Source organism: Salmo salar, chromosome 18 (assembly GCF_965601325.2).
Source record: "Salmo salar chromosome 18, fSalSal1, whole genome shotgun sequence".
NCBI classification, from domain to species: domain Eukaryota; kingdom Metazoa; phylum Chordata; class Actinopteri; order Salmoniformes; family Salmonidae; genus Salmo; species Salmo salar.
In genome coordinates, this window is record NC_138308.1 from 39096735 (window position 1) to 39110042 (window position 13308).

The following is a 13308-nucleotide window of genomic DNA, read 5'->3' on the forward strand; positions in this document are numbered from 1 at the left end:
TTACAGAGAAATCATTTTATAAGTTAGCATGTCATATCACTTAATCCGGCATAGCCAAAGACACGACACTACCTACCCGGACTATCTGCATTGTGTCCCACCACCCACCACCCCCTCTTTTACGCTACTGCTACTCTCTGTTCATCATATATGCATAGTCACTTTAACCATATCTACATGTACATACTACCTCAATCAGCCTGACTAACCGGTGTCTGTATGTAGCTTCGCTACTGTTTTTCACTGTCTTTTTACTGTTGTTTTTATTTCTTTACTTACCTATTGTTCACCTAAAACCTTTTTTGCACTATTGGTTAGAGCCTGTAAGTAAGCATTTCACTGTAGGGTCTAAACCTGTTGTATTCGGCGCACGTGACAAATAAACTTTTATTTGATGTATTTAATACATATGGACTATTGCAAATAAACTTCAGTAACTTACTGCTAAACAAAGCAGGTTCGTTTTCTTACGTATTTCAGCATCACTAGTAAACATCCTAGTTGCCATAACTCTTATGTTACAAAAAGTGAGTCAAATCGAAAAACTGATCTCAGTTCAGTGTCTGGGGGCAACTTCACTTTATGCATTTGGCGTGACGTCACACAACATCATGGCGGCGTACATGCTGAACACAAACACAGCACACTTTTACCCACGAAGATAAGCAATCGGATAATGACAAACGATTCAATTTGCGTTTAAACGGTCAAGTCATCTATGGTAAAGTCAAATGATGAACAAGAAAACTGACGACGAAATATGCCAAATCCAAGAAAGCATGACCCTAACACTGGTTCAAATGACTTAAGTGAAATCTGGAGTCATGTTTCCACATTTTCTCAAAAAAGGTTGAGAACAAACAAATCGGGTAAAAGCCCGAAACTGACACCACAATCTTCACCTTCTGTCAGGAAGTCACCACATACTCGTTCTAAAGGTAAGATGGTTGCCAAAAGTGCACGGGAACGGTATTGCTAACCAGCTAGTTGGGTAGCTAACAACATCTAGACTCAATAGCTAACGTTGTGAAACTTTCGTGTAGGTTGCAGGATAAACAGCTCTAACGTTAAGTAGCTGGGCAGAGACGTCGCTAGCCAGGGACACCTTCAGTTGCCAAACGTTCTTCAACGTTGCAGATAGAAATGCAATGTATAGAGCTGATGTGATTCCTCGTTCTATTTCTATCTGAACGTTCCAAAACGTTGGTTTTGTTTATTAGGATCCCCATTAACTTTTTAATTTTAATTGTAACCTTTAATTAACTACAGCACATGTAGCAGCTACTCTTCCTGGGGTCCACATAAAACGTACAAATAAATTACAAAGTACAAAACAGTTATAGACAAGGACATTATATACAAATATAAAAAATAATAAGTTGTATATTAGAAAGACACCAAGAGACAACAAAAATACTATTTACACACTATTAACATATTCATATTCTTATATACAGTTAAATGAGATTTTGGGCGTCCCGAGTGGTGCAGCGGTCTAAGGCACTGCATCTTCAGTGCTAGAGGCGTCACTGCAGACCCTGGTTCGATTCTAGGCTGTATCACAACCGGCCGTGATTGGGAGTTCCATAAGGCGGCGCACAATTGGCCCAGCGTCACTAGGGTTTGACCAGGGTAGGCCGTCACTGTAAATAATAATTTGTTCTTAAACTGACTTGCCTTGTTAAATAAAGGTTAAATTATATTTAAAAATATATATATATATAATCTTTAGAAAGAGCAGAGGTGATGTAATAGGTTATTTTAAAATATATTTTTAAAGCTAAACAGACTTTTTCCCTGAGTAACGTCTGGTGGCAGAGCATTCCACGATGACATGGCTCCATACATAACTGAACAATGCATTAGCCCCTAGTCGCACATGTGCTGATGCTCTCCCTATTGTACTCATGTGTGACCAGGTAGACCCCATTTGTTGTTCACCTATTTAGTATGTCTAGTGACCTCCTTACAGTTGGTCTCGTTCCCTCCAGATTTGCAGACCCCCAAACGACGAGCGAGGGGCAGATACACGGGCTTAAACAACCCTGCTGATTCCCCCGGCGATGGAGATGTTTTACAGGACATCATATGGGACCCGGCATCACCTACTCCTGCTGGAAGTGGTATGATGATGGTGTTGTTAAGTCACTTGATGAGCAAAAGGCTGATTTAGCTTTAACATTAGCATATCCTTCATTCCTCCTCTTCCTCATTCTCCTCACACCTATCAGATCATCATGTGTCATCCTCAATCCACTCATGTTTTTGTTGTTCTTCTCAAAGCCAGTACATGATGGTGTCTCAGTGGATAGGAGGTCATGTGTTTCATTCCTCCACAGATCACAGAGCCGACACACAGGCTGCTTCCAGTTTCCGCTAGTGGCCTTTATGCCCAAGGTCATTGGGATTACTATATATATGTGCCAACAGAAGGCTAACTGTTGCTGTCCTTATTCTCCAGGGGAAGGGCCCAGCAACACCAGAGTTGTTGAGATATCAGACATTGTCAATCGGATCGCTCCTAAGGTCAGTATATAAAACATGTTCACCGTGTCACTGAGGTCCATTGATAGATGGAGTAGCAGGCCGTCATTGTAAATACGAATTTGTTCTTAACTGACTTCCTGGTTAAATAAAAGAAATTAATAGATGCTGGTGCCCTGCAGCACCGACATGTTTTTGAATCATGTGTTACTGTGGATATAAAGGCCTCGTTATATTAAAATGTAAAAGACTGCATTCTACTGTGTTGATTTGTTTCAGTGGATGGAAAGAGATTCTTTGAAAGAAGACATTCTAAATCTGGTACTTCTTGAAGCACTGGAGGTTAAAGCCTGGGCCCTGGCTTGAAAGTAGTCCCAAAGCTTTAGGTTGGTCACAGCACACAAACCAGCTGTTGTAAACCATGTCTTCATTTTCCAGGATGCCCAGCATGTCTCTGTGGATAGTCCTCTGCTCCAGTGGATTGGGGACAGTGCTGTCCCCTGTACCCCAGAGGTACGCCCGCCCAAAGCAAGGAAGAAATCCACTCGGTGAGTGAACTTGTACAAATCACTTGTGTAATCAGGTTGACAAGTTCAAAACCTTTTATTTAACATGTTAGGTTTATTTCTCGTCCAATAGTCTTTTCCAGTAATTCTCTTAATCAGATCATTCTTGCTAGTGCTTATACTAGCTTCTTCAAAGGTTCCTCAATATATTCCTTGTTCGTTCATCCACTCACTTCATCCTCTCCTCTCTACAGGAAAAGCTCAGTGGAGGACTTGATGCAGCTGGCCAGGCAGTTTGACATCAACATGCACCAGCAGGACAAAGAGAGGAAGTGTACTGAACACACAAACAATACCATAATCAACAACCGGCACGGGGAGGAACCCAAGGGCCCGACGACAATGTCGTCATCAGCCCAGCAGGTAGAGGCAGAGCTTAACGCTCTGTTCGACGGGCCGACGCAGCGAGTCATCGGACGGCTCAGCCAAGGGTCGAACTCCTCCACCTGTTCTCAGGAGGTCAAGGTTCAAGTTGGGGTCAGCCATCTCACTGCCGATGACCTCGTCAAAGTGTCGGAAGTCAAGCCTGGTGGGGGAAGCACGTCTGGTTCATCGGCTCGTACTGGTAAAGAGGAAGTAGGACAGTGGAACGCCACAACGACTGTGGTGAAAGACGAGGACTTTGACTGGGAGGATGATGACCTTCTCAATGACCCTATCGTGTTGGAGATGACCCAGAATCCTGAGGGGCTGAAAACGCTGTCCCCTAAACCCAGCAGCTCACTGACTCTGAGCACTGACAGAGACAACACACAGCTGCTAACAGATACAGAAAAGACCCTACCACCCTCCTCTACTACCTCTAATCCTATCAGCCTGCCCTCTCACTCTGTCTGGAAGGGGACAAGCACACACCTTCAACCCTCAAACAGAGGTGGCCTCACTGAGCCATGTCCTAAACCCAAGCCCACCAGCAGAAGCACTTTCCTGCTGGAGCCCAACCTTTGTTTCCAGGTGAATATGGCTCCGACAACCAAAGAAGCACCCAGACCGTCCCTCACTGTTGGAGAGGCCCAGGCTGAGAGACCCAGGCCCGGCTTGTCTGCAGCCGTGGGGAGTAGGGGCCCCAGTAGAGACTCTGCTGAGGGGGTGAGCACGGCCACAACCTCACGTGGAACTACAGCCCCAGACTCCGCTTTCAAAGACATCTCAGAGGAGGACCTCCAGTCCCTGTTTGACTCTGAGTCGCTGTGGAACGACGACGAAGGTGACGATGACGAACTGCTGTATCAGGTGTGTGACGACGTGGAGAGGATCTCCAACAGTCAGCCGCTGTCCGAGGACGCCACCGCAACCACGGATGCCACTGAGGTCCGCGTCCAGGAGAGCAAACCGAAAGCCCCTCCAACCGCCCCTCTGGCTACAGCGAGAGAGGGGTCTATGACTATGGATAGGGCTGTAGGTGGTCCTAGCAGTAAACAGTCAACCACCTGCACGTCTGGCCACTCAAACTCAGCACCAGGAGATAGGAGCTGCACCCCTGTGCACTTTCAGGGATGGAACATTCCAGCGAAAGCAGGAAATGTTTGGGTCGGACATCATACAGTCATGTCCCAGAGCCATCCAGGCAGCGCTGAGGGTCTGGGCAAGTTTACTCAGCTGAGGGGTGCTCCAGGCTGGGGAACATTTGGCCTAGGATCCCTTGGAGTTAGAACCTTCCAAGCAGAGAACTCAAAGTCTGTCATGCCACGGACAGTGTCGGCGAGAACCCTCCCAAATTCAAATTCCCATCATGCATCATCGTTCAAGAGACATCTGTCGGACTCGGCCGCCATCGGCAACAAAGGTGAGCTTTTTACCCCATAAAAAGGCAAAACAATAATCCTCCACTTGTCAGTTTAGCTCTAGTATTACATTACATGTTGGCCCCTAACAACACATTAGGCCAATCAGGAAGTTTACTCAAAGCGTTATCCACTTATCCCTGGAAGTCAAGCTAGTCCAGTGTACTGAAGAGAAGAGCTCCCCATAGTCAGCCAGTGTAGGCAGGTTTTAAACTTGTCAAGTACATGACAAAACACATCTAATGGAGGCAGTCAAGTTTACTGAAGAGATGGCTGTTGGGTCAGGGCTCTGAGAGGTTAGGAGGTAAATAGATGGCTGTTGGGTCAGGGCTCTGAGAGGTTAGGAGGTAAATAGATGGCTGTTGGGTCAGGGCTCTGAGAGGTTAGGAGGTAAATAGATGGCTGTTGGGTCAGGGCTCTGAGAGGTTAGGAGGTAAATAGATGGCTGTTGGGTCAGGGCTCTGAGAGGTTAGGAGGTAAATAGATGGCTGTTGGGTCAGGGCTCTGAGAGGTTAGGAGGTAAATAGATGGCTGTTGGGTCAGGGCTTTGAGAGGTTAGGAGGTAAATAGATGGCTGTTGGGTCAGGGCTCTGAGAGGTTAGGAGGTAAATAGATGGCTATTGGTCAGGGCTTTGAGAGGTTTGGAGGTGTACTTTAGAACTGAAGAGCTTCATTTCTATTCAATTATGTATTTTCAAAGTTGGAAAGGCTGAGTAAATGTGTAAATGTATTAACTTTTTGTGCATAAAAATTGATACACTCATTGTCTGTGCTTTTTATCTGTCAGTCACTGTAGGCACATTCTGTCTTTAAGCTTTTCAATTGCAGTCAGAGTCCTATTTCCATGTAATCTGATTTGTTTCTCAGTGTTTGTCAACAGTCAGATGACAGGGAGATGCACGGAGGAGGAGATTGAGAGGAAGAAGCAGGAGGCCATAGCCAGAAGAAGGACCAGGGAAACCTCCCTAAAAGCAGGGGGACTTCCTCTGTGACTAAGCAATGGCACACTAGATTAATACACAGTTAACCAGAATACCTATAGAGTAGCTATCCTATGCTAGGTAGGTACCATAAACATTTCTCACGGTTTCTTCACAGAACACTGTCGGTGCTACTAGAACGGTGTTGCGTTACGGAGCTATACTGCTTGACACACACACACACACACACACACACCTCTGGTCTTTACTGGAGATGAATTGGTTTCTGTTGTTTGAGAGCTGCTGCACTTTTTTAGTTGCTTATATTCTCACTGTTGTTGTTTCTGGAGGTCACTGAAAAGTTGAGTAGAATATACAGCAGAAACACTTTATCTGGAGTCATAGCAAGCAGTTGGCTTGTAATGCCTTTACAGCACCTCAAAGGAGATTGTCACCTTTTTTTTCTTTTTTTTACACGTTAGTCTGTTGACATTCCAAGTAGATAATGAGTCATCTTGATGAGCAATGAGGAGATCTGTTCTACTGTCTTCCAACAGTATCTTTCAGATGAACTGTAGGTCCAGAACTCACCTTGTTGCTGTAACTCAGCAACATTATAGTACATTATCTTTACACTGCATGTATTGACATGTGGTATATTAGTACCTTGTGTTTTGCACCTTATCCAGAAATGACAATAACACCAACACTAACCAGGTTTCCGTCCAAACTTCTTATGTGAGTCGGGAAAGTCACCACAGACCTGATGGAAACGGCAAATTTGTCAGTAAACTTGTCCAAATGTCGACAAAACAATATACGCTAGACAAGATGGGATATTTTTGTTTCTGTAAAATGCATGCGGAACGCCTTTTATGCTCAAATATTGATATAATAGCCATCATGTCGACGTAAACTTTGAGTCACGCGATGATCCGTTGTGTGGCCCTCGCACTACGACTCCTAAAAGCATGCAGTTTATTAAGCTACGTATTAAAGAAGTTCTGATTACCTTCACAGGGTGGTGAAAGTCTGTGATGATGCTCCTTTCCATTAAATATCAAGAGCCTTATTCTGGTGACGTGATGATCGATGCTTGGCTGCCGTTTGACAAATAAGTAAGAATCTGTCTCTTTTGTCCGTAATAATCTCATCCTGTAGGCTATAGGCATCTGTGAGCTGTTGGCTGGAGCGCGTGTCAAAACCAAAGTGGGCACATTTGCTATATAATGCAACATTTGTAGTGACAAAGCCATCAGCAGAGTTGAAAATCTTACCTTTGTTTAACTAGGCAAGTCCAGAACAAATTATTATTTACAATGACGGCCTGGATTCGAACCAGGGACTGTAGTGACTCCCCTTGCACTGAGAAGTAGTGTCTCAGACCACTGCGCCACTCGGGAGCCCATTTAACTTGGTTTTTTTTTATTCAGTGTGTGAGAATTTAACGGCAAAAGTCATTTTTATGTGTGCTAAGTCATCGCACACAGCCTTTTATCCAGTTCTTCTGATTTTTGAATTTTCCCATAAAAACCTGTCGCCGATTGGAAGGAAACTTAGCTAAAAGCTTTAAATAAAGGTTGAAATCCTGGCTTGTCACTTGGTGGTGTAAAATACAGGGCCCTAGGGATAATACTATGAGGAAGAGGTTCTGTATCTACTTCTGTTATCTCAATGGCTCCATTGTATCAGTCATGTCTCATTGACTGTAGAGACAGGTTATGACTTGGAGAGAGGTAGAGCTGTGCCTCTCCATCAGATTTGTTTTTAGTGTCTTTATCTATCTACCAGAGGTGACCAGTTATACCTAAAAACTACTGTGTTGACCAAAACCACCTGGCATATACTGTTTCATCAAAATACATCAAAAGGTTCTTTCACATTTTGTAATCAAAGATGATCAAAGCAGTGTTTTTAGAGACTGCAGCTCGGCTGTGAAACAAGACAGTGTTATGTTGAAGTACTCTTGCGACTTTATTAAAACCCAATGTGTTAGAAAAGAAAGTTGGTTTTCCTTTCATTTTTACTTGAGTATGTCACTACTGACTAGATTTGACTTTTTCACCATCTTGTTTTTTTTTATTGCATTTTAAGTTTCTTTACGTTGTTATAGTTACTTTGTTTTTATTTCTTACGGTGGTCCATATTTGCACAGGTCACAGTGGTATGAACAGAAAGACCACAGTATCATGCCACTTATGCAATATTACTAGATGTGTTATTCATTCTGAGTCAAAACCACCATTAAACTATCATCAAAACATGCTACCTTTCCTCTCAGATTCATTCCAACTCACGTGTGGCTCTTCCCACCAGCCTCCACTGGTGTGGCTTATTTAAAGAATGATGACAGACATGGCAATGAGCAATTTTGTAAGTTTCTCATTCAACTACAAGTCAGACGTTGTGAACAGCTAATATCTCTCACGGTGGACGATATTAGATCATTGAGGGATTATATTCATATTGAATCTAATTTGTCTTCCACACCTGCCGTATTGTGTGTGGTACAGTGTGTGTCTTTGTACTCCCTTGAGAATTCACCAGTGTACTTCTGATGAGAGCCCCCCCAGCCATTTCTAATGAGACCCCCCCCAGCCATTTCTGATGGGAGCGCCCCAGCCATTTCTGATGGGAGCGCCCCAGCCATTTCTGATGGGAGCCATTTTGTGCCTGCCAGAGTAGAGCTCAGGTAGAACACACCTGTGTGGGTGGGTGTGCCCACAGGGAAGTGTGTGTGTGTGTGTGTTCACCCTCCTCTCTCTCTTCAGCAGCACATTGACAGTAAATCTAAATGGCAGGACAGTTTGGCGTGGGCATAAAGATGGCTTTATGACTATGATTATAGTTATGATGATGACGACCATTTATTTCAACTATCTGATGAAACCTGTGAGGCCAACAGGTGTTGAGGCCAACAATATCCTACCTGCTGATGGATTAATGGATTTCTGTAATAGTGAACACTGTGTGTCCACACCACAAGGTCTGCTTTGTGGGAACAGAATGATTGTATTGCTGTTAGTCTGGCGTTAGACAGTAATGGCTGCCCATCGTGTTGCCATGGTAATGGTTTAAATTCTGTCTTTTGAATGTTCCTGTTTAGTGTACATCTACTGGATGTGTAGTTTGTTAACAAGACATTTGTGGAGTGGTTGAAAAACTAGTTTTAGTAACTCCAACTTAAGTGTAAACTTCTGACTTCAACAGTACATTTAAACATTAAAGTTTTGGCAAGTCGGTTAGGACATCTACTTTGTGCATGACACAATTCATTTTTCCAACAATTGTTTACATACAGATTATTTCACTTATAATTCACTGTATCACAATTCCAGTGGGACAGAAGTTTACATACACTAAGTTGACTGTGCCTTTAAACAGCTTGGACAATTCCAGAAAATTATGTCATGGCTTTAGAAGCTTCTGATAGGCTAATTAACATCATTTGAGTCAGTTGGAGGTGTACCTGTGGATGTATTTCAAGGCCTACCTTCAAACTCAGTGCCTCTTTGCTTGACATCATGGGAAAATCAAAAGAAATCAGCCAAGACCTCAGAAAAAAAAATGGTAGACCACCACCAGTCTGGTTTATCCTTGAGAGCAATTTCCAAACATTCAAGGTAAAACATTCATCTGTACAAACAATCGTACGCTAGTATAAACACCATGGGACCACGCAGCCGTCATACCGCTCAGTAAGGAAACGCATTCTGTCTCCTAAAGATTAACGTACTTTGGTGCGAAAAGTGCTAATCAATCTCAGAACAACAGCAAAGGATTTTGTAAAGATGCTGGAGGAAACAGGTACAAAAGTATCTATATCCACAGTAAAACTGTGGATATAGATACTATATCGACTTAACCTGAAAGGCCGCTCAGCAAGGAAGAAGCCACTGCTCCAAAACCGTAATAAAAAGCCAGACTACGGTTTGCAACTGCACATGGGGACAAAGATTGTACTTTTTTGGAGAAATGTCCTCTGGTCTGATGAAACAAAAATCTAACTAGATTATCAGACATCAGTCAGGAATATAAAGCTTGGTCGCAAATGGGTCTTCCAAATGGACAATGACCCCAAGCATACTTCCAAAGTTGTGGCAAAATGGCTTAAGGACAAAGAAGTCAAGGTATTGGAGTGGCCATCACAAAGCCCCGACCTCCAATCTTATAGAAAATGTATGGGCAGAACTGAAAAACCATGTGCGAGCAAGGAGGCCTACAAACCTGATTCAGTTACACCAGCTCTGTCTCGAGGAATGGGCCAATATTCACCCAACTTATTGTGGGAAGCTTGTGGAAGGCTACCCAAAACGTTTCACCCAAGTTAAAGAATTTAAAGGCAATGCTACCAAATACGAATTGAGTGTATGCAAACTTCTGACCCACTGGGAATGTGATGAAAGAAATAAAAGCTGATATAAATCATTCTCTCTACTATTATTCTGACATCTCACATTCTTAAAGTAAAGTGGTGATCCTAACTGACCTAAGACAGGGACTTTTTACTAGGATTAAATGCCAGGAATTGTGAACAACTGAGTTTAAATGTATTTGGCTAAGGTGTATGTAAACTTCTGACTTCAACTATATTTTTTTAGACTTTGGATCACTTAATTTGTATCTGTTGAAGTACAGGATTGGTAAAGTAGGGATTGTAGGCTACTTCCTTTATTCAGAACAGAAACAAAAGCTAAATGTAGTCATCTATTTATTCACAGTGGTACAGAGGGAGGGAAGAAGACCAGTGGACTTTCGTTGGACCCCCCCCCCCCCCCCATCACATGGAAGCTACAAACAAACCAGATGAAACTAATAATGAATTTCATCTACATTTTCTGATGGACATCTATTTTCCTGGAAGGTATTTGAGTGTTCAAGGGCTCCCGAGTGGCGCAGCGGTCTTAGGCACTGCATCTCCGTGCAAGAGGTGTCACTACAGTCCCTGTTTCCAATCCAGGCTGTATCACATCCAGACGTGATTGGGAGTCCCATAGGGCGGCACACAGCATCGTCCTGGTTAGGTTCTGGCCGGGGTAGGCCGTCATTGTAAATAAGAATTTGTTCTTAACTGACTTGCCTAGTTCAATAAATAAAAAATACATTTGGGAATTTGACTTTCTCCACAGACTAATCTGCTTCACCTCACCACTGTAGCTCCATCCCAAGTCATATGGAACGTTCTACCCTTCCTCTCTCTGGTTGAATTTCTCTTCAGGAGCTGGTGAAAGGGAAAACATTGGCATGGATCATCTTTCATACATACAGTATAATCATGTTTTTTTATTTATTATTGTAAAAGGATATTGCTTTGTCTCTACTGATCTCCGATAGCTTTCCCATGCTGTGGTGGGAGAGAGTAAGTAAACCTTGAGAGAGAGAGGTGTGTTTTCCTAATGTAGATTACCTCCCAGTGTATGAGGAGAGCGAGTGCACCAGAGAGAAGAGGCCCCAGCCTGTCAGCAGGGTAAATGACCTGTGCAGAGTTTCACAGTGCGTGTCATTAGCCAGCTTTAGATTTGTTTCAACAGTGCTTTACCTGAGGGCTCCATTCAGAGGCCCCCAGGTATGACCAACCGAGCCCATGGAGAGAGCAGCTGACTGGGGGTGATTCACATAGCATCCCTTCCTCCCTGGGGGCCTCCCTCATCAGGGCTATTTCGGAGGAAAGGGGCTGCCTGGAATGCTCCATTGAACAGGGGAGGGGACCTCCACGTTTATATTTCAGGCTGTACCATACAGGCTGGATGGAATATGTTGCATGTCTACCTGTAAGGTTGTGTGGCTAGGAGGTTTAATCAGTGCGTTTTAAACAATGCAGAATATAATGTGGAGTCACTCTAGTGGAAAACAAAAAGTATTATGTGGATGTTACAGTAAGGACAAGGTTACTATATGTTTTAGGCTAAAGTTGTACACATCCCTGGAATAAAGGTGAAAGGTCAATCACCATCCAACTTCAGAATGTTATTTCTATCAGGATGTTTGCATGATGGAGCACCATCTTTCAGTTCTAATCTACTGTAACCTCTGTTTATGTTTTTCAGTTGATCTTTTTCCAGATCCTTCCATCAGCAGCACCATACCATCAGTGTTCTTCCAGAACCTTCCAACACCATACCATCAGTGTTCTTCCATATCCTTCCATCAGCAGCACCATACCATCAGTGTTCTTCCATATCCTTCCATCAGCAGCACCATACCATCAGTGTTCTTCCATATCCTTCCATCAGCAGCACCATACCATCAGCGTTCTTCCATATCCTTCCATCAGCAGCAGCATACCATCAGTGTTCTTCCATATCCTTCCATCAGCAGCACCATACCATCAGTGTTCTTCCATATCCTTCCATCAGCAGCACCATACCATCAGTGTTCTTCCATATCCTTCCATCAGCAGCACCATACCATCAGTGTTCTTCCATATCCTTCCATCAGCAGCACCATACCATCAGTGTTCTTCCAGAACCTTCCATCAGCAGCACCATACCATCAGTGTTCTTCCAGATCATTCCATCAGCAGCACCATACCATCAGTGTTCTTTCAGATCCTTCCATCAGCAGCACCATACCATCAGTGTTCTTCCAGATCAGATCCTTCCATCAGCAGCACCATACCATCAGTGTTCTTCCAGAACCTTCCATCAGCAGCACCATACCATCAGTGTTCTTCCAGATCAGATCCTTCCATCAGCAGCACCATACCATCAGTGTTCTTTCAGATCCTTCCATCAGCAGCACCATACCATCAGTGTTCTTCCAGAACCTTCCATCAGCAGCACCATACCATCAGTGTTCTTCCAGAACCTTCCATCAGCAGCACCATACCATCAGTGTTCTTCCAGAACCTTCCATCAGCAGCACCATACCATCAGTGTTCAGTATTAAGGGTGCTGAGGAGAACCTACAGATTTAACCATGTTTTTAGAACCATGATTGCTCTATAGGCCAACCTCCGCCATCAAATACCCTGTAGCCACATTCCGCCAGCCTATATCTGACAACACCTTTTCGCTACAATGGCTTTGGACTCCCTCCCCTATCCCCATAATAGGTGGCTTGGGCTGTAATGGTGTGTTGACACACACACACGAACACACACACGAGCTGCTGTAATAGTCTGCTGACAGGTTTAGGCTGAGGTAATTGTGTTGCCGGGCTTTGCAGTGAGGTGCCAAATCTCCCCCTGAGGAGAATGAGGTGATGCGTGGAGCTAGCGTAGGCTGTTAGCTTTTGATCTGCTGCTTTATTGGCCAATTGTTGTTTTAAAAACCATGAAAGGAAGATCCGCAAATAACTTTTATATCAGCACATTGTCATAACAGACACTCAACAGACTTTAAGGCAGAGGTTGTTGAGATGAGTGTGGGTTTGTTGTTGCTCTGTTGTGTGGCTAGGAGGTAGCAGTAGATGCTAGCTAGCTAGCCGAGACTACTTGTGTGCTCCTGAGTAAAATGTATCCTGCTGTGCAGGGCCTCAGTTCATTATGTGTGGCAGGACTGCATTAAGAGACCGACTGTGAGTGGATCTCCAGCTGTTCAGGTCTGCCATTGA

At 43.8% G+C, this 13308-nt stretch overlaps 1 protein-coding gene across 1 annotated transcript; it reads left to right on the top strand.

Annotated features, from left to right (window-relative positions):
• The first annotated feature begins 575 nt into the window (after positions 1–575).
• On the top strand, positions 576–8019 carry LOC106577363 (uncharacterized). Its single transcript, XM_014155324.3, has 6 exons — positions 576–938; positions 1992–2123; positions 2462–2526; positions 2923–3032; positions 3245–4836; positions 5702–8019. Exons 1-6 carry the CDS (start codon positions 761–763, stop codon positions 5824–5826), a joined length of 2202 nt encoding a protein of 733 aa, XP_014010799.3. The 5' UTR covers positions 576–760; the 3' UTR covers positions 5827–8019.
• Positions 8020–13308: the final 5289 nt, after the last annotated feature.